Below are 25513 nucleotides of genomic sequence, written 5' to 3'. Positions count from 1 at the left end.
AAGCTGACCATGATTGCATTTTGTTGCTCCCAGCCTATAGACAGAAACTAAAACAGGATGCACCCGTGCTCAGGTCTGTTCAACGCTGGTTCGACCAATCGGATTCCACGCTTCAAGATTGCTTCGATCACGTGGACTGGGATATATACCGCATAGCATCGAACAACAACATTGATGAATATGCTGATTCGGTGAGCGAGTTTTATTAGCAAGTGCATCGGTGATGTTGTACCCACAGCGTCTATTAAAACATTCCCCAACCAGAAACCGTGGATTGATGGCAGCATTCGCGCAAAACTGAAAGCACGAACCACTGCTTTTAATCAGGGCAAGGTGACCGGAAACATGACCGAATACAAACAGTGTAGCTATTCCCTCCACAAGGCAATCAAACAAGTTAAGCGTCAGTATAGAGACAAAGTAGAGTCGCAATTCACTCAGACACGAGAGGTATGTGGCAGGGTCTACAGTCAATCACGGACTACAAAAGAAAAACCAGCCCTGTCGCGGACCACAATGTCTTGCTCCCAGACAAACTAAACAACTTCTTTGCTCGATTTGAGGACAATATAGTGCCACTGACACGGCCCGCTACCAAAACCTGCGGGCTCTCCTTCACTGCAGCCAACGTGAGTAAAACATTTAAACGTGTTAACCCTTGCAAGGCTGCAGGCCCAGACAGCATCCCCAGCCACGTCCTCAGAGCATGCGCAGACCAGCTGGCTGGTGTGTTTACGGACATATTCAATCAATCCTTTTCCCAGTTTGCTGTTCCCACAAACTTCTAGAGGGCCGCCATTGTTCCTGTTCCCAAGAAAGCTAAGGTAACTGAGCTAAATGACTACCGCCCCGTAGCACTCGCTTCCGTCATCATGAAGTGCTTTGAGAGACTAGTCAAGGACCATATCACCTCCACCCTACCTGACACCCTAGACCCACTCCAATTTGCTTACCGCCCCAATAGGTCCACAGATGACGCAATCGCAATCACACTGCACACTGCCCTAACCCATCTGTACAAGAGGAATACCTATGTAAGAATGCTGTTCAACGACTACAGCACAGCATTTAACACCATAGTACCCTCCAAACTCGTCATTAAGCTCGAAACCCTGGGTCTCGACCCTGCCCTGTGCAACTGGGTCCTGGACTTCCTGATGGGCCGCCCCCAGGTGGTGAGGGTAGGTAACAACATCTCCACCCCGCTGATCCTCAACACTGGGTCCCCACAAGGGTGCATTCTCAGCCCTCTCCTGTACTCCCTGTTCACCCACGACTGCGTGGCCATGCACGCCTCCAACTCAATCATCAAGTTTGCAGACGACACTACAGTGGTAGGCTTGATTACCAACAACGATGAGGTGGCCTACAGGGAGGAGGTGAGGGCCCTCGGAGTGTGGTGTCAGGAAAATAACCTCGCACTCAATGTCAATGTCTCGGCGTACACATCACGACAAACTGAAATGGTCCACCCACACAGACAGCGTGGTGAAGAAGTCGCAGCAGCGCCTCTTCAACCTCAGGAGGCGGAAGAAATTCGGCTTGTCACCAAAAACACTCACAAACTTTTACAGATGCACAATCGAGAGCATCCTGTCGGGCTGAATCACCGCCTGGTACGGCAACTGCTCCGCCCACAACCGTAAGGCTCTCCAGAGGGTAGTGGGGTCTGCACAACGCATCACCGGGGGCAAACTACCTGCCCTCCAGGACACCTACACCACCCGATGTCACAGGAAGGCCAAAAATATCATCAAGGACAACAACCACCCGAGCCACTGCCTGTTCACCCCGCTATCATCCAGATGGCGAGGTCAGTACAGGTGCATCAAAGTGGGGACCGAGAGACTGCACATGGGGACAAAAATCATACATTTTGGAGAAATGTCCTCTGGTCTGATGAAACAACAATAGAACTGTTTGGCCACAATGACCATCATTATGTTTGGAGGAAAAAGGGGGAGGCTTGCAAGCCGAAGAACACCATTTCAACGGTGAAGCACGGGGGTGGCAGCATCATGTTGTGAGGGTGCTTTGCTACCAGGAGGGACTGGTGCACTTCGCAAAATAGATGGCGTCATGAGGCAGGAAAATTTGGTGGATATATTGAAGCAACATCTCAAGACATCAGTCAGGAAGATAAAGCTTGGTCGCAAATGGGTCTTCCAAATGGACAATGACCCCAAGCATACTTCCAAAGTTGCGGCAAAATGGCTTAAGGACAACAAAGTCCTATAGAAAATTTATGGGCAGAACTGAAAAAGCGTGTGCGAGCAAGGAGGCCTACAAACCTGACTCAGTTACCGCTCTGTCAGGAGGAATGGGCCAAAATTCTTGTGGAAGGCTACCTGAAACGTTTGACCCAAGTTCAACAATTTAAAAGCAATGCTACCAAATACAAATTGAGTGTATGTAAACTTCTGACCCACTGGGAATGTGATGAAAGAAATAAAAGCTGAAATAAATCATTCTCTCTACTATTATTCTGACATTTCACATTCTTAAAATAAAGTGATCCTAACTGACCTAAGACAGGGAATTTTTACTAGGATTAAATATCAGGGATTGTGAAAAACTGAGTTTAAATGTATTTAGCTAAGGTGTATGTAAACTTCTGACTTCAACTGTATATGGTATTGATAAAATGCATGATCCACTCTCAAGTTGAAGTTGTTGACTGATGCCAAGGCGGTGGCTGCTAATTAGAAGGGAGCAGCAGCGGATCAGAAGACTGCAGCCAAGGCAGCACTGGTCCACACCTGCCCTGTCTGTCGGGTGAGTAGTATTGGTTGGTACTGTTCCTCCCCATGTGTAGGCTATTGTACTGGCTTGTGTGCTACCGTCTTTCATATGTATAGTAGTTTGTTGCAATGTATTTCTTAGTGTAGTTTAATCTAAGCCACAGATTGCTAACTTCCTCCATTCTGTACTTGACCTTTATAGATGCAGACCCGAAGATATTCAAGCAGTACTTTGAGAGCGAGCATCCCAAGTCTCCAATGGTCCCAGTACTGGTTGATGTTCAGGCCTAAGTGACCAGTAACACGTTTTAAAAGTGTTGTGGTGTACTGTTTTTGCTACCTTTTTTGTCACCTGTGTAATGCTGTCCTCCTGCTTATTCTGGGGTTCAGACTGAATGCAGTGTTAAATGTGCTGCTCACTACAGAAAGCAGCAACATGACAAGAACGGTTGCTATAGCTGCTTTTAGGCATAGCTTCCTTGTTCTGAGTCCGTTAAGTGTGTTCCTCATTCTGTTGAAGTTGACCTAGTATTTTATATTAAATCTACCTGACGCATCCAGTTGTTTCTCAGTTTGTAACTCACCCACCCAAAAAGCACAATACACTGTTTGACGGAAGAATCTGATGGTAATAACAGTTCATATGGTGCTCTTCGATGTCCCAGGTTTGTGGCATTGATTAATAAATTATTTCATCTTTACTTAGAGTCAGATGGTTATATGTTATGTATGAAAGGCATATGTATTCATTGTTTACTATTTTGATTTCTTTAAAACAATGTGATTGTTGGAGTTCAGGTGATTGATGGGTGACTAGGTGCATTCTTGTCAAATATGCTTATTCGTTGATGAATATAGATACATTTATTGCAGAATGCATCTGGTTTTGAATCTGCAATAGAACATGTCAACAAGTTAGTTCTGAATTGATTTAATACAGCAGTACATTCTGACACCATTAAATTAAATAGATTTCACCTCCTTCATATAGAGATTATAAGGGATTAAATACAGACCTCCACTTGTACAGACAGGGATGGTATCAGTTGTTCTGGCTCAGGTTCAAGGAGGTATGCCATTCCACTGAATCTGCCCGGGAGATGGTTCCTTAGCCACTGAAGATCCTACTCTGCGGTCTCTAGGTACAGAGGCTTGTACTGTCCGTCCCGGTACAAGTCCTCCACTGACTGAACCTGGTTGGACACAGCTGGCTTCCTCCAATCACACTGGTAGAGTGTTTGGGGATGTGGGAGGGTTTGTTAGAAGTTAGTAGGGAGGTATTTGTTTATTTGTTATTATTATTATTATTATTATATATATATATATATATAATTCTGTACTGCAAATTGTACTGCAAATATATATATAAAATTCTGTACTGCAAATTGTTTATATATATATATATATATATATATATATATATATATATATATATATATATATATATATATAAACAATTTGCAGTACAGAATTTGGCAAACCATAATGATCGCACACTCCAGCACAGTAGGTGGCGGCATGCACCTAAAACGTTTGTTTGAGGACTGCCATTATAATATAAAAGACAAAGAAGATGAAACGGCAACATCTGTGCCAGAGCGAGAAAGGTGTAATTGCCGACCGCAATTAGGGCCGTTTTCTGTTATCAGCGTTTCTTGATATTAATTTACACCCATTGATACTCGCCATTGGTCCATTGACGTTTCTTTTGCTCGGGGACAGCTGTAGATACGCCTAACCTTAACCCTATTCTCCTAATCACGCCAATTATCCTAACTTGTTTTTTGTATTTTTTTGTTACTTATCCTAATTTGCTATGTAAACAAATAATCTGTGTCGAGAGAACATTAGTCTCATAACACCGGAACTGACCAATGGCAGGCACCGATGGTTATTTCCTGATATCAAGGAACGCCCACATCAAGAAACGCCCCGAATTGATGTCTGCGCAGAGCGAGTCGAATGGTTTAATTTCTGTGCCTGTAAATGAAAGTGGGATTGGATTTTTACAAGATGAGGTAACAGAAAAATAAATGTCTCTGTCTAATGTAGATTGGCTCAACGTGTACCATGTAGTAAATGTATAGCGAGGGTAACAGTAATTAGTTTCCTCAAACATCTTGCATGACTTCAGTAACGTTAATAGCTAATTTTCAGCTAGCTAGTTAACGTTCGCTAGCTTCTTGCTAGCCAATGAATTTGAACAGATTACTTGTTGTTAACTAGCAAAAATATAACTACACCAGTAAAGCTATTACTTATGATTGTTTATACTCCTACCGACACTTATACTCTAAGTTATAGTACCGCAAAGATATGAGAGACGTATAAATACCGCTACCTCTAGCTAGCTATTTACCCAGCTAACAGTCATTAGCAAGTGAGCTAGCATAACAACCGTACATCAAATTGTATTTGTCTCATGCGCCAAATACAACAGGTGTAGACGTTACAGTTAAATGCTTACTTACAAGCCCTTAACCAACAATGCAGTTTTAAGAAAATAAAATTAAGAGATAAGTATAACAAATAATTAAAGTAAATAACAATAGCGGGGCTATAATCAGGGGGTACCGGTACAGAGTCAATGTGCGGGGGCGCCAGTGTCGAGGTAATATGTACATGCATGTAGAGTTATTAAAGTGACTACGCATAGATAATAAAAGAGTAGCAGCAGCGTAGGGCTGGGCGGCAATGCAAATAGTCTGGGTAGCTATTTGATTAGCTGTTCAGGAGTCTTATGGGGTAGAAGCTGATTAGAAGGCTCTTGGACCTAGAATTGGCGCTCTAGTACTGCTTGCGGTAGCAGAGAGAACAGTTTATGACTAGGATGGCTGGAGTCTTTGACCATTTTTAGGGCCTTCCTCTGACACCGCCTGGTATAGAAGTCCTGGATTGCAGGAAGCTTGGCCCCAGTGATGTACTGGGTCGTACGCACAACCCTCTGTAGTGCAGGCCGAGCAGTTGCCATACCAGGCAGTGATGCAACCCGTCAGGATGCTCGATGGTGCAGCTGTAAAACCTTTTGAGGATCTGAGGACCCATGCCAAATCTTTTCAGACTCCTGAGGGGAAATAGGTTTTGTTGTGCCCTCTTCATGACTGTCTTGGTGTGCTTGGACCATGTTTATTTGTTGGTGATGTGGACGCCAAGTAACTTGAAGCTCTCAACCCGCTCCACTACAGCCCCGTCGATCAGAATGGGGGCGTGCTCGGTCCTCCTTTTCTTGTAGTCCACAATCATCTCCTTTGTCTTGATCACGTTGTGGGAGAGGTTGTTGTCCTTGCACCATACGGTCAGGTCTCTGACCTCCTCCCTATAGGCTGTCTCGTTGTTGTCGGTGAGTTTAGTCCCAGGGTCCTTAAACTTAGTGATTAGCATTGAGGGCACTATGGTGTTGAACGCTGAGCTGTAGTCAATTAATAGCATTCTCACTTAGGTGTTCCTTTTGTCCAGGTGAGAAAGGGCAGTGTAGAGTGCAATAGAGATTGCATCATCTGTGGAGCTGTTGGTGTGGTATGCAAATTGGAGTGGGTCTAGGGTTTCTGGGATAATGGTGTTGTGAGCCATGACCAGCCTTTCAAAGCATTTCATGGCTACAGATGTGAGTGCTACGGGTCGGTAGTCATTTAGGCAGGTTACCTTCGTGTTCTTGGGCACAGGGACTATGGTGGTCTGCTTGAAACATGTTGATATTACAGACTCCGACAGGGAGGGGTTGAAAATGTCAGTGAAGACACTTGCCAGTTGGTCAGCACATGCTCGGAGTACACGTCCTGGTAATCCTTCTGGCTCTGCGGCCTTGTGAATGTTGACCTATTTAAAAGGTCTTACATCGGCTGCGGAGAGCGTGATCACACAGTCGTCCGGAACAGCTGATGTTCTCATGCATGTTTCAGTGTTACTTGCCTCGAAGCGAGCATGTAAGTGATTTAGCTTGTCTGGTAGGCTCGTGTCACTGGGCAATTATCGGCTGTGCTTCCCTTTGTAGTCTGTAATAGTTTGCAAGCCCTGCCACATCCGACGAGCATCGGAGCCGGTGTAGTACGATTCGATCTTAGTCATGTATTGACACTTTGTCTGTTTGATGGTTCGTCTGACACCATAGTGGGATTTCGTAAAAGCTTCCGGGTTAGAGTCCCGCTCCTTGAAAGCGGCAGCTCTACCCGTTATCTCAGTGCGGATGTTTCCTGTAATCCATGGCTTCTGGTTGGGGTATGTACGTACTAGAGGTCGACCGATTAATCGGCATGGCCGATTTCAAATTTTCATAACAATCGGTAATTGGCATATTTGGACACGGATTACATTGCACTCCACGAGGAGTCTGCGTGGCAGGCTGACCACCTGTTACGCTACTGCAGCAAGGAGCCAAGTTAAGTTGCTAGCTAGCTTAAAACGTATCTTATAAGAAACAATCTATCTTAACATAATCACTAAACTACACATGGTTGATGATATTACTAGTTTAACTAGCTTTTCCTGCGTTGCAAATAATCAATTTCGGTGCCTGTTAATTTATCATCGAATCACAGCCTACTTCGCCAAACGGGTGATGATTTAACAAGCATATTTGTGAAAAAAAGCACTGTTATTGCACCAATGTACCTAACCGTAGGCATAGATGTTTTTCTTAAAATCAATACACAACTATATTTTTTTAAACCTGCATATTTAGTTAAAATAAATTCATGTTAGCAGGCATTTTAACTAGGGAAATTGTGTCACTTATCTTGCGTTCTGTGCAACAGAGTCAGGGTATATTCAGCAGTTGCCAAATGGAGGGGGAGTTAAGGTGGTCTACAATTTTTTTTCTCTCTCTGGTTGCACATTTAACATGCTGATAGAAATGAGGTAAAACTTATTTGTTTCCCTGCATTAAAGTCCCCGGCCACTAGGAGCGCCGCCTCTGGATGAGCGTTTTCCTGTTTGCCTATGGAGGTATACAGCTCGGTTTTAGTGCCTGCATCGGTCTGTGGTGGTATGGTGACAGATGAATACAGATAAACTCTCATCAGCTAGCTTGTGTCACCTATTTGGTTGAAAACATAAGCAGATGGCTAGTTAGCTAGTTGCCAAAGACTGGTTAGCATAGCAATCGTCCCTAAGTTAGCCAAGTGTAATTTACATTGTTGGTTGTCTAGCAAGTTAATTAGAATGTCAACATTGGCTACATTGTAGCACCTTCTACATGCCGGTTGTCCATAAACCCTGCTACAGGCACTGTAATTGCTCCATATCCAAATGCAGGCAGTTAATATAATGTATACTAGTAATATATATATTAGTATACCGATATCCAATATTTTTCTTGCCAAAAAAACAGATAACCGATATTTAACATTTTTGCGGCCTTTTAAGCATTCTGGTACAGTTAAATAGTTGACGCAGCGGTCTAAGGCACGGCATCTCAGTGCAAGAGGTGTCACTACAGTCCCTAGTTTGAATCCAGGCTGTATCACATCCGGCCGTGATTGGGAGTCCCATAGGGCGGTGCACAATTGGCCCAGCGTCGTCCGGGTTTTTGCCGGGGGTAGGCCGTCATTGTAAATAAGAATTTGTACTTAACTGACTTGCCTAGTTAAGTAAAGGTTACACACATACACACCACACTGACCAAAAAGTTATTTTGTTGGCATTTACATATGTCCCCATTACCAGTAAAACATAATCAAAACCTATTTCTTTCACTTGCTGTGCTGTTTGGTTGTTCATTTGTTCAGTCGTTTCATTCTCAACCAGAATTTCTATGTAACGCCGTTTGGGTCTTTGCATGTCAAAAAAGAGACGTCAAATAATCTTGTTGACCAATCAGGAACTGAATATGACTGCACGTCACATAATAATTTAATGCTTTCATAAATGTTTTACGTAGTTATTAAACATTGATTACACTATCACTCGTATTTCATATGTCACAATGATTCATCGATACGTCTGCTATGATGCTGGTGAAGTTGTCTCACACACCTACAGTGCTGGTCATAAAAAAAAGCTAGCTAGCTCATGGATGCAAACAATGTTCCTCCCCAAAAACATAGAAAAACGACATCATCTGTTTCAGTAGCTATAGTTAGCTAGCTATGGGTGACATGTCTGGTGAGTATGCAGTCCATTGAAGAGCTGGGACATTTTCAGCTTCCAGGAATTGTGTACAGATCCTTACAACAGGGCTGTGCATTATCATGCTGAAACATGAGGTGGTGGATGAATGACATGACAATTGGCCTCAGGATCTCGTCACGGTATCTCTGTGCATTCAAATTGCCATTGTGTTCATTGCCCGTATCTTATGCCAGCCCATAGCATACATAACCCCAGCCCCACCATGGGGCACTCTGTTCACAACGTTGACATCAGCAAATCCGCTCGCCCACACGACGCCATGCACGTGGTCTGCGGTTGTGAGGCCGATTGGACGTACTGCCAAATTCTCTAAAACGATGGCTTACGGTAGAGAACTGAACATTCAATTCTCTGACAACAGCTCTGGTTGACATTCCTGCAGTCAGCATGTCAATTCCATACTTCCTCAACTTGAGACGGCTGTGGCATTGTGTGACAAAACTGCACATTTGAGTGGCCTTTTATTGTCCCCAGCACAAGGGGCACCTGTGTAATGATCATGTTGTTTAATCAGCTTCTTGATATGCCACACCTGTCAGGTGGATGGATTATCTTGGCAAAGGAGAAATGCTTACCAACAGGGATGTAAACAAATTTTGTGCACAACATTTTTGAGAAATAAGCTTTTTGATGTATGGAACATTTTTGCGATCTTTATTTCAGCTCATGAAACATGGGAGCAACACTTTACATGTTGCGTTTATATTTTTGCTCAGTGTAGATACATGGGTTCTCATACTATACAGGAATGCTACGTTTTGGTTTGAAACAATTAGGTTTAATTTAATTAGTGAACAAAATGCACTGAACATTTGTTGCATGAACATTCATGTTCCATTCTAAATTAAAATCTGCTGCTGATGGCGCTCAATAGCTGGGCCTCTCTGGGCTGGGCCCCTCTGAGCTGGGCCCCTCTGGGCTGGGCCTGTCTGGGCTGGGCCTCTCTGAGCTGGGCCTCTCTACCACCCCACTACCACTATCAGATTAGTTTTTTTTGTCCCCCTCCACTGGTTCTGAAATCACCATCACCCACTCATTAACTTGTCATTTTTAACAGATGAAGTGTTTCAGCTTGTAATGTATCAATACTTATTCTTTACAAATGAGCTATGACATAGCCAGTGAATATATAGTACAACTTTGGATTTCACCCCCCCCCCCCCCCCCCCCCATCTCAAAATCAAATGGTTTTGACCTTTTGGAAGCTTTTAGTCAGCTCATTTTGTCCTGCGGCTTTGGCACCTCGCAAAAAGTGATTCCCCGTTATGAAAATATCACTTTACCCTGTATATCTAAAAATGACCTTTTTATACACTGAACTACTAAAAAAAATATTGCTCATGGTGAACAATCAAAATAAAAATCTATTGTCAGCCTCATTCAGCAGCTGTAGCCAGATGAGTTGTCTCTGGAAGCTAACCTTTATTCTGGAAAAACACAATTTTCAACAGCGCATAGATAACAATAACCTAGCAAATTACACAGGTTGTCACTCAACTTTTATAAAGTCTAATATAGCGAGCAAAGCTGGGCACAGTGTGCAGTTTGACTAGGCTACTCCCTAGGGTTGTTCTGCATGCTCAATGACTCAATGCAGTTAAATGCTTAGTTTCGATACTGGAAGAGGGGACGCATCAGTTGTCACAAAATGAGTTATTTTCGGGAGGTAGAAACTAATATGAGCAACAACAACAAAAAAGTGAATCGGCTATTCATAACGTTTTGAATCGATTTTTCTCACCGATGCTACAATTTGGATCGGTTTGTGGTCTGCGGACTGATGCAGTCATATCTTAAACATTTGAATCTTAAACATTTGAATCAAGGACCGTTGTGTAATGGTGAATGTTACACCCCTACAATAGATGTCTTCTGTCCTTTAGAATAGTGACGAGGGGGGTGGTGAAGCCTTTGGCCACATTATCTCAGGGAGTCTATTCAGCAGCAGAAAGCTCACCAGAGAAGCCACATAATCTGTCGAATGTGGGTCGAAATGTGCTTTGCGATGCTCTGTTTTATAGGCTGTGCCATATCAGTTTGACAGCGAGAGAGAGAGAGAGAGCTCACACAGGGGCGTCTCTAGTTACAGCTCTCTACTCCCAACCGTGTCATCATACAGTTAGCCTCTTGTGAGAATTGGCTTGACCTGTTTTTTCCACTGAGTGTGGGACAGAGGGAACATTTGGTTGGCTGTAAATGTACAGGACTAGGCTACCCCCTCCCTTCCTTCTAACAAGCTCTCTGAATTTTCTCCCCTTCATCTTGCCCCTCTCTCTCCTCCCAGGTCTGACTCCCTGTAGACTGTGATGGCTCCAGGCGACATGGTGCCGGAGCATGCCAAGCAGCATAAGCTCAAGCAGGAGAAGGAGAACCGTCAGGGCACCACCACCACCACCACCAGGCCTGATGGAGACTCTGAGCCTGACGGATCTTTTGTCTTTGAGGCCCATGAGGCATGGAAGGACTTCCACGACTCCCTGAGGCAGTTCTACGAAGTGGGGGAGCTCTGTGATGTCACACTGAAGGTTGGTCTGGACATAGATGCGAGGGACAGGCAGAGTGGGGTTTTATAGTGTTCACAATGCTCAGCCACTAGCTCTTTGGCTACTAGCTATTTGTGAAATGGGTAAAGCATAGAGATGATATTAAATTACTAGAGGGGTTGAGATGTCATTAATACTCAAAGTTCCAGAATGGAGTGAAAATGGCTGCCATATTGGTCAGGGAGAAATCCAAACCAGTCTAATTAGAATGTGTATTTAATTATTTTATTTTACCATTATTTAACTAGGCAAGTCAGTTAAGAACAAATTCTTATTTTCAATTACGGCCTAGGAACAGTGGGTTAACTGCCTTGTTCAGGGGCAGAACGACAGATTTTTACCTTGTCAGCTCAGGGATTCGATCCAGCAACCTTTCGGTTACTCGCCCAATGCTCTAACCACTAGGCTACCTGCCGCCCCAGCGGCTACCTGCCGCCCCCAGTAGCCAATGGCAGTAGAGGCTTAATCCTGATTTGACTTATGCAGGAAAATAAAAGTAAGGCATGTGGTATCATAAATTGTTTAATTATTGTCAACCTAAAATAGTCATAATTATAAATACAGTTTATTCGGGTTTTACACACTTTCTGTATAAATAGCCTCTAAAATATATGTAAATGTCTACTTTTTAGTTTTCTTGGAAAGCTGTGAGTACTATTATGATAAAATATTAGTACTTGCATTTACAACTTGTCTAAGTCCGATCATCAACTGAAGTATGACTGTGGATGGACTGCATTTTTTTTAATGGAATGTTGGCATATTGGCCTTTTAAAATGAATCATCTATGGAATCATTCCTCTAAAACTGTCTGGCTAGCTAACAAACATATAGTGCAGAAAATTATTCAAAATTCATTATTTTACAATGTCTTATCAAAGCGCTGGCAAATCATGGTTGACCAACTCCCTGACCAAAATGGCTGCCCTTTATCCCAACATAAGAAGGTTCATGTCTACTCTGGTATTCTAATTCCTAATTCTATTTGTCTAATTCCTAATTCTATTTGTCTCCAAGGCAAAAAATAATAGCCTTATGTCTGTTTTTGTGAAGTTTGGTGGAAACCAGTTAGGCTTATTTAAAATATATATATAATAAATAAAAGACACAAATGAACCAACAAAACCTTTTGTGGCTGAATAGTTCAGGGAATGAATAACGTGTGAGCTTGTGTTAACTCTTTCTCTCCTTTTCTCTCCCTGTGTTCAGGTGGGCAGCAGGCTGATACCATGCCACAAGCTGGTGCTGGCCTGTGTCATCCCTTACTTCAGGGCCATGTTCCTGTCTGAGATGTCCGAGGCCAAACAGGACCTGATTGAGATCAAGGACTTTGACGGAGACGCCATCCACGACCTGGTGCGTTTCGCCTACTCCTCTCGTCTGACCCTGACAGTGGACAACGTGCAGCCCCTCCTCTACGCAGCCTGTATACTGCAGGTAGAGTTGGTAGCCAGAGCCTGCTGTGAGTACATGAAGGCCCACTTCCACCCCTCTAACTGCCTGGCTGTCCGCACCTTTGCCGAGAGCCACAACCGCGTCGACCTAATGGACATGGCGGATCGCTACGCTTGCGAGCACTTCCGGGAAGTGGTGGACTGTGAGGACTTCCCGTGCGTGTCGCCTCCTCACCTGAGAACCCTGTTGTCCTCCAGTGATCTGAACATTCACTCTGAGACTCAGGTGTACACCGCTGCTGTCAAGTGGCTGAAGAATAACCCTCAACACCACGATGCCTGGCTGCAGCAGATCATGACCCAGGTAGGTCTGAAAGACTGTGTTTACACAGGCAGCCCAATTCTAATATTTAGTTTTCGCCACTATTTGGTCTTTTGTCTAATTGCATTAGATTTTTACACATCTGATTGGTCATAAGACCATGTAGTGAAACAAATGTCAGAGTTGGACTGTCTGTGTAAACGCTGCCTTAGTCACACAGCTTGGGCTGGTTGGGGAGATTTGGGTATTTTGTTTAATTTATGCTTGTAGGTGCTGTGTGTAGTAGTATGTTGTGTTTGTGGAACATTTTCCTCATCAATACTTAGTTGTAGTTCTGTGTCGTGTTTGACACTGTGTGTGTGTGTGTGTGTGTAGTGTAGTGTTTGACTGTGTGTGTGTGTGTGTGTGTGTGTGTGTGTGTGTGTGTGTGTGTGTGTGTAGTGTTTGACTGTGTGTGTGTAGTGTTTGACTGTGTGTGTGTAGTGTTTGACTGTGTGTGTGTGTGTGTGTGTAGTGTGACACTGTGTGTGTGTAGTGTTTGACTGTGTGTGTGTTTGTGTGTGTCGTGTTTGACTGTGTGTGTGTAGTGTTTGACTGTGTGTAGTGTTTGACTGTGTGTAGTGTTTGAGTGTGTGTGTGTGTGTGTGTGTGTGTAGTGTTTGACTGTGTGTGTGTGTGTAGTGTTTGACTGTGTGTGTGTGTGTGTGTAGTGTTTGACTGTGTGTGTGTAGTGTTTGACTGTGTAGTGTTTGACTGTGTGTAGTGTTTGAGTGTGTGTTTGAGTGTGTGTGTGTGTGTAGTGTTTGAGTGTGTGTAGTGTTTGACTGTGTGTGTAGTGTTTGACTGTGTGTGTAGTGTTTGACTGTGTGTGTAGTGTTTGACTGTGTGTGTGTGTGTGTGTAGTGTTTGACTGTGTGTGTGTGTGTGGGTAGTGTTTGACTGTGTGTGTGTGTGTGTGTGGGTAGTGTTTGACTGTGTGTGTGTGGGTAGTGTTTGACTGTGTGTGTGTGTGTGTGGGTAGTGTTTGACTGTGTGCTGTGCAGTGTGTGTTGACTGTGTGCTGTGTATCCATACCTCCTGTAGGTGCGTCTCCCCTTGCTCCCAGTAGACTTCCTGACGGCCACTGTGGCCAAAGAGGAGATGATCAGAGGGAACCTGAGCTGCAGAGATCTGCTGGATGAGGCCAGAAACTATCACCTGCACCTTAGCAACAACGTTGTCCCGGACTTTGAGTATTCTGTCAGAACAACGCCTAGGAAACACACTGCAGGTAACAGACTGGCAGCTTGTCCAACTAATCGTCAATCAGCTATGTGATAGCGTTGAGGACATTGCAGAACAGTGATAAAGGAAAAATCTTAATTTTATATATTATACGAGCCTGACAAATAACTAAACCCTAAATGGTTGATTGATTCCTCAGGGTGGATATTAATGTGTTGAGCTTGGCATTGCAGAGTGTGGTGTTTTTATTTTTACCTGCTCTAACCTCTGACCTCTGCCTCATCTTCAGGTGTGTTGTTCTGTGTGGGTGGGCGGGGTGGTTCTGGTGACCCGTTCCGCAGCATCGAGTGTTACTCCATCAGCAAGAACAGCTGGTTCTTTGGACCTGAGATGAACAGTAGGAGACGACACGTTGGAGTCATCTCTGTAGGAGGTGAGAGATGGATGGAGAGAGGTGGAGAATGGAGAGGGAGGGGGGAAATAGAAAATGGATAGAGAGCCAGAACTCCAAAACTGGTCTTAGGTGCTGTTTTTCCCCCTGTACTCACTGAATGCTTTGCAGATTAAGGATGGAGAATAGATGTGTGTTGGGAGAGCAGCCATCATAATAATAATAAGAATTAGGTTTATGTTACGAACCCAATAACTAGGCTATGGATATTGTTGCACTCCCTAGTTACATGGTCTGCAACCTGAATGAATGTGTGCATTTATGTGACAAATCCATGTGCCCAAGGAGACAGCAATCTTACCTTTGTCCAGGGCCAGCCATCTCTCTTAACTTCTTTGTTTTTTGTTTTAACCTTTTATTTATCTAGACGAGTCAGTTAAGAACAAATTCTTATATACAATAACGGCCTATCGGGGAACAGTGGGTTAACTGCCTTGTTCAGGGTCAGAACGACAGATTTTTAGACAGAATCATTGTTCTTCCTCTGTCAAACATGTGCCGTTATCATTGCTTTGCACAAAAAGGGCTTCACAGGCAAGGATATTGCTGCCAATAAGACTGCACCTAAATCAAACATTTATCAGGTCATCAAGAAATTCAAGGAGAGCGGTTCAATTGTTGTGAAGAAGGCTTCAGGGTGCCCAAGAAAGTCCAGCAAGCGCCAGGACCGTCTCCTAAAGTTGATTCAGCTGCGGGATCGGGGCACCACCAGTACAGAGCTTGCTCAGGAATGGCACCAGGCAGGTGTGAGTTCATCTGCACACACAGTGAGGCGAAGACTTTTGGAGGATGGCCTTGTGTCAAGAAGGGCAGCAAAGAAGCCACTTCTCTCCAGGAAAAACATCAGGGACAGACTGATATTCTACAAAAGGTACAGGGATTGGACTACTGAGGACTGGGGTAAAGTCATTTTCTCTGATGAATCCCCTTTCTGATTGTTTGGGGCATCCTGAAAAAAGCTTGTCCGGAGAAGACAAGGTGAGCGCTACCATCAGTCCTGTGTCATGCCAACAGTAAAGCATCCTGAGACCATTCATGTGTGGGGTTGCTTCTCAGCCAAGGGAGTGGGCTCACTCACAATTTTGCCTAAGAACACAGCCATGAATAAAGAATGGTACCAACACATCCTCCGAGAGCAACTTCTCCCAAACATCCAGGAACAGTTTGGTGATGAACAATGCCTTTTTCAGCCCGATGGAGCACCTTGCCATAAGGCAAAAGTGATAACTAAGTGGCTCGGGGAACAAAACATCGATATTTTGGGTCCATGGCCAGGAAATTCCCCAGACCTTAATCCCATTGAGAACTTGTGGTCAGTCCTCAAGAGGCGGGTGGACAAACAAAAACCCACAAATTCTGACAAACTCCAAGCATTGATTACGCAAGAATGGGCTGCCATCAGTCAGGAAGTTAATTGACAGCATGCCAGGGCGGATTGCAGAGGTCTTGAAAAAGAAGGGTCAACACTGCAAATATTGAGTCTTTGCATCAACTTCATGTAATTGTCAATAAAAGCCTTTGACATTTATGAAATGCTTGTAATTATACTTCAGTATCCCATAGTAACATCTGACAAAAATATCTAAAGACCCTGAAGCAGCAGACTTTATGAAAATTTATATTTGTGTCATTCTCAACTTTTGGCCACGACTATATAGTTAAATGACTAAAACCAGATATAAAGTATGTAGAAAAGATAATGGACCTATATATTTTAAAATAAGATCATCTTTGAGAACTAACAACCACCAGAATAATAACTAGACAGGAAGAATAAAAACATCCCAAAATGGCATGGGATCCCCATTGATTTTATTATGTTTGAATCACTCAGATAGCATAAGCCATGGCAAAATGTGTGGAATTGCAGAAAATGTGCTTTAAAGTAATTGTCCAGTGTTTCCAGATTTCTATGAAATATGACCTATAATTACTTACAATATGAGTGAAATGGTTTTCCTGACAAAAAATGTTAAGCATGTTAAAAATCAGCTTTTCTGTGTTTTGAATGGTGTGGGCGTATACCGTCATAAAACATATGAATACGAGTAGACTGCTGATTGGCCAGCTCATCCTCCTCAGGAATATGACATCATACTCAATGAGGAAATAGCAAGCATTTTTGAGACATACATTTTTTTTCTTCTCCAATTTATGTTTTGGCCACAAATACAAGTATAGAATGAGTCCACAACATTATTTGGGTATGAGCTAACAGAATATTAACTTTTTAAGAGTGATATTTTCACTGGACAGTTACTTTAAAACTGCACATTTTCTCTCCGCCTCATGGCAAAACGTGTAGAATTAAAACTGTTAAAAGTTGTGGAGTTGTCCATATTTAGAATGTCAGGTTGTCTATGGTCTCGTAGTCCTAACGTTGCTCTGGTGTCCTCAGGTAAAGTGTATGCAGTAGGGGGGCATGATGGTAGTGAACACCTGGGCAACATGGAGATGTTTGATCCTCTCACTAACAAGTGGATGATGAAGGCTTCCATGAACACTAAGCGGTATGTCATGTCTGGGGGGGGGGGGAGGCAATTCTCTAATGAGTTTTGTTTCAGAAATGTCGTTTTACAGCCGTCCATAAAGATCCCTAATTATACTCACTCTGATATACTGCCCTATTGTCAATGCTGTCCTGTATGTGTGTAGAAGGGGCATAGCTCTGGCAGCTCTGGGAGGTCCTATCTACGCCATCGGAGGTCTAGATGACAACTCGTGCTTCAACGACGTGGAGAGATACGATATCGAGAGCGACCGCTGGACTGCTGTGGCGTCCATGAACACACCCAGAGGAGGGGTGGGCTCTGTGGCCTTAGGGGTAAGAACAGCATGGCTACATGACTGCACTGAACATACAGTATTATATAGAGCCTTCTGAAAGTATTCACACCCCTTGACTTTTTCCACATTTCGTTGTGTTCCAGACAGATTTTGAGATTTTGTGTCAGTGGCCTACACACAATACCCCATAATGTCAAAGTGGATTTATGTTTTGAGATTTTTTTTCTTTCAAATTATTTAAAAGTTTAAATGTCTTGAGTCAATAAGTATTCAACCCCTTTGTTATGGCAAGCCTAGATAAGTTCAGGAGTAAACATTTCCTTAACAAGTCACATAATAAGTTGCATGGACTCACTCTGGGAATCTCACTGGGCCCAGGGAGGTTTTACACCCCCCGGTAAGACCAGGGAGGTTTTACACCCCCCCGCTAAGACCAGGGAGGTTTTACACCCCCCCGCTAAGACCAGGGAGGTTTTACACCCCCCCGCTAAGACCAGGGAGGTTTTACACCCCCCCGCTAAGACCAGGGAGGTTTTACACCCCCCCGCTAAGACCAGGGAGGTTTTACACCCCCCCGCTAAGACCAGGGAGGTTTTACACCCCCCCGCTAAGACCAGGGAGGTTTTACACCCCCACCCCCCCCGCTAAGACCATGGAGGTTTTACCCCCCCCCCCCCCCCGCTAAGACCAGGGAGGTTTTACCACCCCCCCCCCCCCCGCTAAGACCATGGAGGTTTTACCCCCCCCCCCCCCCCACGCTAAGACCAGGGAGGTTTTCCAATGTCTCTCAAAGAAGGGCACCGTATTGGTAGACATTGAATATCCCTTTGAGCATTAGCCAATGGTGACTTTAAAACAGTTAGAGTTTAATGGCTGTGAATAGAGAAACTTAATTTTAACACTCAACAGGTGACATTACCCTCACGAAATATTAAGTTACACCATTCAGTAAAGAGATTTTATTCCCTGTGCTGTTTGTGTGATTGAAGTCTGACCATGTCCGTGGGCAATAATAATCAGTAACAGGAACACACCTCAAATGTTGTACTTCTTGAATTGCTAAGCCTCAGTAGCAGCACCTAATTCAGTCCACAAGCACTGAGAATGACTTGTTTAACCCTCTCCTGTCCTGTCCTGTCAGAGTCATGTGTACGCTGTGGGAGGTAACGACGGTGTGGCCTCTCTGTCCAGTGTGGAGAGGTTTGACCCCCACCTCAACAAGTGGACAGAGGTCAGGGAGATGGGCCAGAGACGAGCAGGGAATGGAGTCAGTGAGCTGAACGGGTGCCTCTATGTCGTGGGTAAGAACACTGCACAGTACTACTGAATTGACATGTTAATCATTTACAACAGTGTTTCCCAAACCAGGTCCCGGGGACCCCAGGGGGGGCACGTTATGGGTTTTTGCTCTAGCACTACACAGCTGATTCAAATAATCAAAGCTTAATGATGAGTTGATTATTTGAATCGGCTGTGTAGTGCTAGGGGCCAATCCCAAAACGTGCACTCCTTGGGGTCCCCGGGACCTGGTTTGGGAAACACTGATTTAGACGATGTGATTGACTTACAGTAAGTGAATTCAACTAAACGAGGTGAGACAACCACATATCACTGTCACGTTGTATTTCTTATCAGTGTTTACCACCCAGCCTACTGGCTGCTATTTAACATGGGTCACATGCTTCTCACACACCCAAACACAAGGAGTTCGCTTGTAAACATGAGACAGAACAGAGAAAAGGTCATGTTTTGTCAAATTGGTTACTGATTTAAAAGTGATCCGTAAGGGTGGGGTGATGTTATCAGCTGAATTTGTAGAGTCCTCTAAGGCTGTTTCACAGCTCTGGCATGACCTTTAGCTGATCCTAGTTGAAATGAGTCAGCATTGCTGTGTTTGTGGAGGAGGTTAAGCTGCTGATTATCTCAGTCTACCATAAGCATTGACCTTGCTGGGCAGAGGAGTGGATCTTTATTGCCTGCTGCTTCACTGACCGGGTTACGCTATTCATATCTCATCTTGCACTGATTGAGCCATTATCCTACAGTATGTACACACTTTACTTTATTCGGGACACGGCGTATACAAGCCTTCAACTCTGTAATTGCTCATTTATAGTTTGTTAGTCAGTGCTCCACCGAGGTGTTACTGAACTCCCGTCTTCCGGCAGGCGGTTTTGATGACAACTCCCCGCTGAGTTCTGTGGAACGTTTTGACCCCCGTCTTTGCCGCTGGAACTACGTCTCTGAGCTGACCACGCCCCGAGGCGGAGTGGGCGTGGCCACGGTCATGGGTCGAGTGTTCGCAGTCGGCGGTCACAATGGGAACATTTATCTTAACACAGTGGAGGCCTTCGACCCCCGTATGAACAGGTGAGACACGGAGAGGAGGGAGAGGGAGGGAGGGGGAGAGAGAGAGCAGGGTTACAGTTCAGGTTCAAGGAAGAGGTTGTACTATGTAAGTTTAAACAAGCACACCAAGTATTTCACCCAGGTGTGGTATGCTCAAGGCTCTAGCACAGATGGATAACTGTTTTCTACTTAAAGAGGGTCTAGTCTTTTTAGGTCTGGTGAGTTAACTGACGCTTTATCATAATACATAACCACCTGGTCTGACTGTGTGTTCCTCAGATGGGAGCTGGTGGGGTCTGTCTCCCACTGCCGGGCCGGAGCAGGAGTGGCCGTCTGTTCCACTCACATCAGCCAGATCAGAGACGTGGGCCAGGGCTCCAGCAACGTGGTCGACTGCATGTGACCGCTGTCTGACCACAGGCTGACCCGGAAAACTGCACAAGATCAGACGTGCACAGAACAGAACCCATTCCCACTCACAACCACAAGCACTCAATCACACTGCACGGACACTGACTAGGAGCAGCTGTCCTTAAAGCAGCACTTCCCTTTAGCACTGACTGTAATGTAACCAGTCTCACTACGTAGGGTGGTGTGCATTGTTATTATTCAGCTGAAGACACTTCTCTGACTGAACCTTATCAGTGGAGAACTGATCTACAAACAATCAATATATTTTCTCTTTTTTGTGATGTTTACAGATGCAATTCAGTGATTTGGTGTATTTTGAAAAAGTGATTGATTTTCTTTGCGTTTTGACTGCTTTGGAACTTTATCAAAGGAAAATGGCTGACAGATAGTTGAGCTTTAGACGTCTCCTTAGACAGGCCTTGCATATCAACTTGTATTTTTTAAGAGATCAACCAGTTAGTACCTTTGCTCTGTCAGATCTCACTTTCACAATCATCACTGTCTGAACTGAGAGATCTTCCTAGGTTTCCCAGCGAGTCTCTCACATATAAAACCAGTATGAGAGAGAGAGAGAGAGAGAGAGAGAGAACTGTGAAGTATGTACAGTATCTGGAGGATGGACAGTATCTGGAGGATGGACAGCATCTGGAGGATGGACAGCATCTGGAGGATGGACAGCATCTGGAGGATGGAAAGCTGTGAAGTAAAGACTCTGTGAACAGAACAGTGTTTGGGATAAAAAATAAATAAAAAAATCTGTTGACATTCTATTGACTCGCACATAGACAATGTTTATTTTTTTAGGATTTCAGGGCTTTCATTCAGATCTATCCGCTGTAGGCTCCGTGATGCTGAAACCGCTTTTGTGTTAGCATTAGCTAGCTGTAGCCTGTATTTGCGTTTTGAACAATCATTCCTAACAGACTGATTCTAATTGAGATAGATTAAACTATGGCGGTCTTTGGCAGAGTTGGACTAAATTGTGAAGCAATAAGAGGTTGATGCATGTCTTTGTTACCAGACTGAACGTGTGCAGTTTTGAAATGACTGAGGGACTAGTGATAACTCTCAGGACAGACAGTCTAGGGTCTTAGCAGAATGCTAACCCTCATATTCTCTGTGTTCTACTCAAAGATAGCTGGGCTGTCAGTAAACAAGTGTGCTTTCAGACGTGTGAAGAGATTAATCCTCTATCTGCCAAATGGTTCCGATTGTATATTTTTATATTTGGGCGTTTTTATGAAATCAGTGCTTATCTTTGGTGTTGTTCTTTACTGTCTTGTCTTGGACTTGTTGTTGTGCACTATCTTCCTGTAGTCGTCAGGGGTTTCACTATATTTTGTCCTATGGAAATGTTTATGCTATTTTCAAAATGTTTTGACAGTGAGTGTCTGATCTTTTTTTTGAGAAGGTTTTTCCTCAACCTTATTTTCTTGTGACTCCTGGTCAATTCAAGGCCTTTCAGGTAATTCTGGATTTGATTTGTAAGACTGTTGTTGGTCAACAGATTGACCCAAGACTTTGATTTAGAAATACACATGTTTGAAGAGATGATATGCATTAGGAAAACATGCTCTTTCCATGACATAGACCGACCAGGTGAATCCAGGTTAAAGCTATGATCCCTTATTAATGTCACTTGTTAAATCCACTTAAATCAGTGTAGATGAAGGGGAGGAGACTGGTTAAAGAAAGATTTTTGAGACATAGATTGTGTATGGGTGCCATTCAGAGGGTGAATGGGCAAGACAAAAGATTTAATGGGGCAAGCCGGAAGTGCCTTTGAACGGGGTATGGTAGTAGGTACCAGGTGCACCGGTTTGAGTGTCAAGAGCTGCAACGCTGCTGGGTTTTTCACGCTCAACAGTTTCCGTGTGTATCAAGTATGGCCCATCACCCAAAGGACATCCAGTCAACTTGACACAACTTTAGGAAGCATTGGAGTCAACATGGGCCAGCATCCCTGTGGAACACTTTGGACACCTTGTAGAGTCCATGCCCCTGACGAATTGAGGCCGTCTGATGGTCCTTAATGTTCTGTACACTCCATTATATGCATATTTGCTGTTGTACCCTCCATTAAGGGAATATTGAATTGTTGCACCATTGGTTTGTTGTATTCTACAATAGAACTGTAATACCTCTGGTGTGTCATACTGTATGCCAGGGGTGTGTACTGACTTGCCAACCGTAATATAGAACGTGTCAGTTCATGCTTTTGTAAATGTGTTGCTATTGGTTCAGATGAATGCTGTGTCTTGCATTGTATTTTATACAGCTAAAATCTTCATTTTGTTGACGTTACTATAATAAATCTGTCATTATCCATGATATGGCTCCAAAATGTCATTATTTGTTTTACTTTTTTGGATTGTGTATTTAAGTTAACATGTTCTTATGGTCTGTATCAGCAGTGGCGTAAAGTACTTAAGTAAAAGTACTTGAAAGTACTACTAAGTAGTTTTTTGGGGTATCGATACTTTACTATTTTTACTTCACTATATTCCTAAAGAAAATTATGTACTTTTTACTCCATACATTTTCACTGACACCCAAAAGTACTCGTTACATTTTAAAAGCTTAGCAGGACAGGACAGGAAAACTGGAAGGAAAGGCGGCCAAAGGAAGTGTTGGCTTTGGGGATGACTAGTGCAATATACCTGCTGGAGCGCGTGCTACAGGTGGGTGTTGCTATGGTGACCAGTGAGCTGAGATGAGGCGGGACTTTACCTAGCAAAGACTTATAGATGACCTGGAGCCAGTGGGTTTGGCGACGGATATGTAATGAGGGCCAGCCAACGAGAGCATACAGGTCGCAGTGGTGGATAGTATATGGGGCTTTAGTGATAGACTACATCCAGTTTGCTGAGTAGAGTGTTGAGGGCTATTTTGTAAATGACATCACCGAAGTCAAGGATCTGCATGAGTGAAGGAGGCTTTGTTGCGAAATAGGAACCCAATTCTAGATTTCATTTTGGATTGGAGATGCTTAAAGTGAGTCTGGAAGGAGAGTTTACAGTCTAACCAGACACCTAGGTATTTGTAGTTGTCCACATATTCTAGGTCAGAACCGTCCAGAGTAGTGATGCTATTTGGGCGTTAGGGTGCGGGCAGCAATCGGTTGAAGAGCATGTACTTAGTTTTACTAGCATTTAAAAGCAGTTAGAAGCCACAGAAGGAGTGTTGTATGGCGTTGAAAGCTCATTTGGAGGTTTGTTAGCACAGTGTCCAAAGAAGGGCCAGATATATACAGAATGGTGTCGTCTGCGTAGAGGTGGATCAGAGAATCACCAGCAGCAAGAGCGACATCATTGATATATACAGAGAAGAGAGTCGGCCCGAGAATTGAACCCTGTGGCACACCCATAGAGATTGCCAGAGGTCCGAACAACAGGCCCTCCGGTTTGGGCAAGTTGCTGCAGGGGGTGCTGAGATGTTGGCCAGGGTAGGAGTAGCCAGGTGGAAAGCATGGCCAGCCGTGGAAAAATGCTTATTGAAATGATCGATTATCGTAGATTTATCGGTGGTGACTGTGTTTCCTATCCTCTGTGCAGTGGGCAGCTGGGAGGAGGTGCTCTTATTCTCCATGGACTTTAGTGTCCCAAACCTTTTTGGAATTTGTGCAACCGGAAGCAAATTTCTGTTTGAAAAAGCTAGCATTAGCTTTCCTAACTGACTGAGTATATTCGTTCCTGACTTCCCTGAAAAGTTGCATATTGCGGGGGCTATTCGATGCTAATGCAGAACGCCATCGGATGTTTTTGTGCTGGTCAAGGGCAGTCAAGTCTGGGGTGAACCAAGGGCTATATCTGTTTTTAGTTCAAAATTGTTTGAATGAGGCATGCTTATTTAAGATGGTGAGGAAGGCACTTTTAAAGAATAACCAGGCATCCTCTACTGACGGGATGAGGTCAATATTCTTCCAGGATACCCAGGCCAGGTCGATTAAAAAGGCCTGCTCGCAGAAGTGTTTTAGGGAGCGTTTCACAGTGATGAGGGGTGGTTGTTTGACCGCGGACCCAGTACACACGCAGGCTTTGAGACAGTGATCGCTGAGATCCTGGTTGAAGACAGCAGAGGTGTATTAAGAGGGCAGGTTGGTCAGGATGATATCTAAGAGGGTGCCCATGGTTACGGATTTAGGGTTGTAGCAGGGTTGTAGCAGCCTTTACATTTTCTTCTATTCTTCTGTCTTATTGGATCATGTTGTCAGGCATGGTTTATCTGATAGATGTTATTTCTATGTAAAATATTCTGTAACAAGTGTTGTTTTTGTGCTCAATGGTGGATCTATTCATAATTATTCATTTGGGGGAAAAAATCATTTGGAAGAGTCAGCTTTTTAAACCAACATGGCTCAGTTTAAATTGTTTTTACATTGTAGTAAAACAAAATCTCATTTGATATGGTTCCTTGATGATTTGTGTGAGATTGAGGGCATCTAGCTTAGATTGTAGGACTGCCGGGGTGTTAAGCGTGTCCCAGTTTAGGTCACCTAACAGTACAAACTCTGAAGCTAGATGGGGGGCGATCAATTCACATATGGTGTCCAGGGCACAAATGGGGGCCGAGGGGGGTCTATAACAAGAGGCAACGGTGAGCGACTTGTTTCTGGAAAGGTGGATTTTTAAAAGGTGAAGCTCGAATTGTTTGGGCACAGACCTGAATAGTATGACAGAACTCTGCAGGCTATCTCTGCAGTAGATTGCAACTCCGCCCCCTTTGGCAGTTCTATCTTGTTGGAAAATGTTATAGTTAGGGATGGAAATTTCAGGATTTTTGGTGGCCTAGCCAGGATTCAGACATGGCTAGGACATCCGGGTTGGCGGAGTGTGCTAAAGCAATGAATAAAACAAACTTAGTGAGGAGGCTTCTAATGTTAACATGCATGAAACCAATGCTTTTACGGTTACAGAAGTCAACAATTGAGAGTGCCTGGGGAATGGGAGTGATGCTAGGGGCTGCAGGGCCTGGATTAACCTCTACATCACCAGAGGAACAGAGGAGGAGTAGGATAAGGGTACGGCTAAAGGCTAAAATAACTGTTAGTCTAGTGCGTTCGGAACAGAGAGTAAAAGGAGCAGGTTTCTGGGTGCGGAAGAATAGATTCAAGGCATAATGTACAAGGGTATGGTAGGATGTGAGTACAGTGGAGGTAAGCCTAG

The 25513-nt window shown here is 44.0% G+C and overlaps 1 protein-coding gene across 1 annotated transcript; it reads left to right on the top strand.

The window, feature by feature from the left end:
- Window positions 1-4621: 4621 nt before the first annotated feature.
- On the top strand, window positions 4622-22679 carry klhl8 (kelch-like family member 8). The gene is made up of 10 exons (XM_014138929.3): window positions 4622-4759; window positions 11152-11392; window positions 12620-13168; window positions 14210-14396; window positions 14640-14783; window positions 17200-17311; window positions 17457-17625; window positions 18730-18889; window positions 19757-19958; window positions 20217-22679. The coding sequence occupies exons 2-10, from the start codon at window positions 11174-11176 to the stop codon at window positions 20338-20340; spliced, it is 1866 nt and encodes a 621-aa protein (XP_013994404.1). The 5' UTR covers window positions 4622-4759; window positions 11152-11173; the 3' UTR covers window positions 20341-22679.
- Window positions 22680-25513: the final 2834 nt, after the last annotated feature.

The sequence above is a fragment of the Salmo salar genome, chromosome 13 (genome assembly GCF_965601325.2).
Source record: "Salmo salar chromosome 13, fSalSal1, whole genome shotgun sequence".
Taxonomy (NCBI): domain Eukaryota; kingdom Metazoa; phylum Chordata; class Actinopteri; order Salmoniformes; family Salmonidae; genus Salmo; species Salmo salar.
Note: the sequence above shows the minus strand (reverse complement) of the source record. Positions and strands in the feature narration are given on the sequence as shown.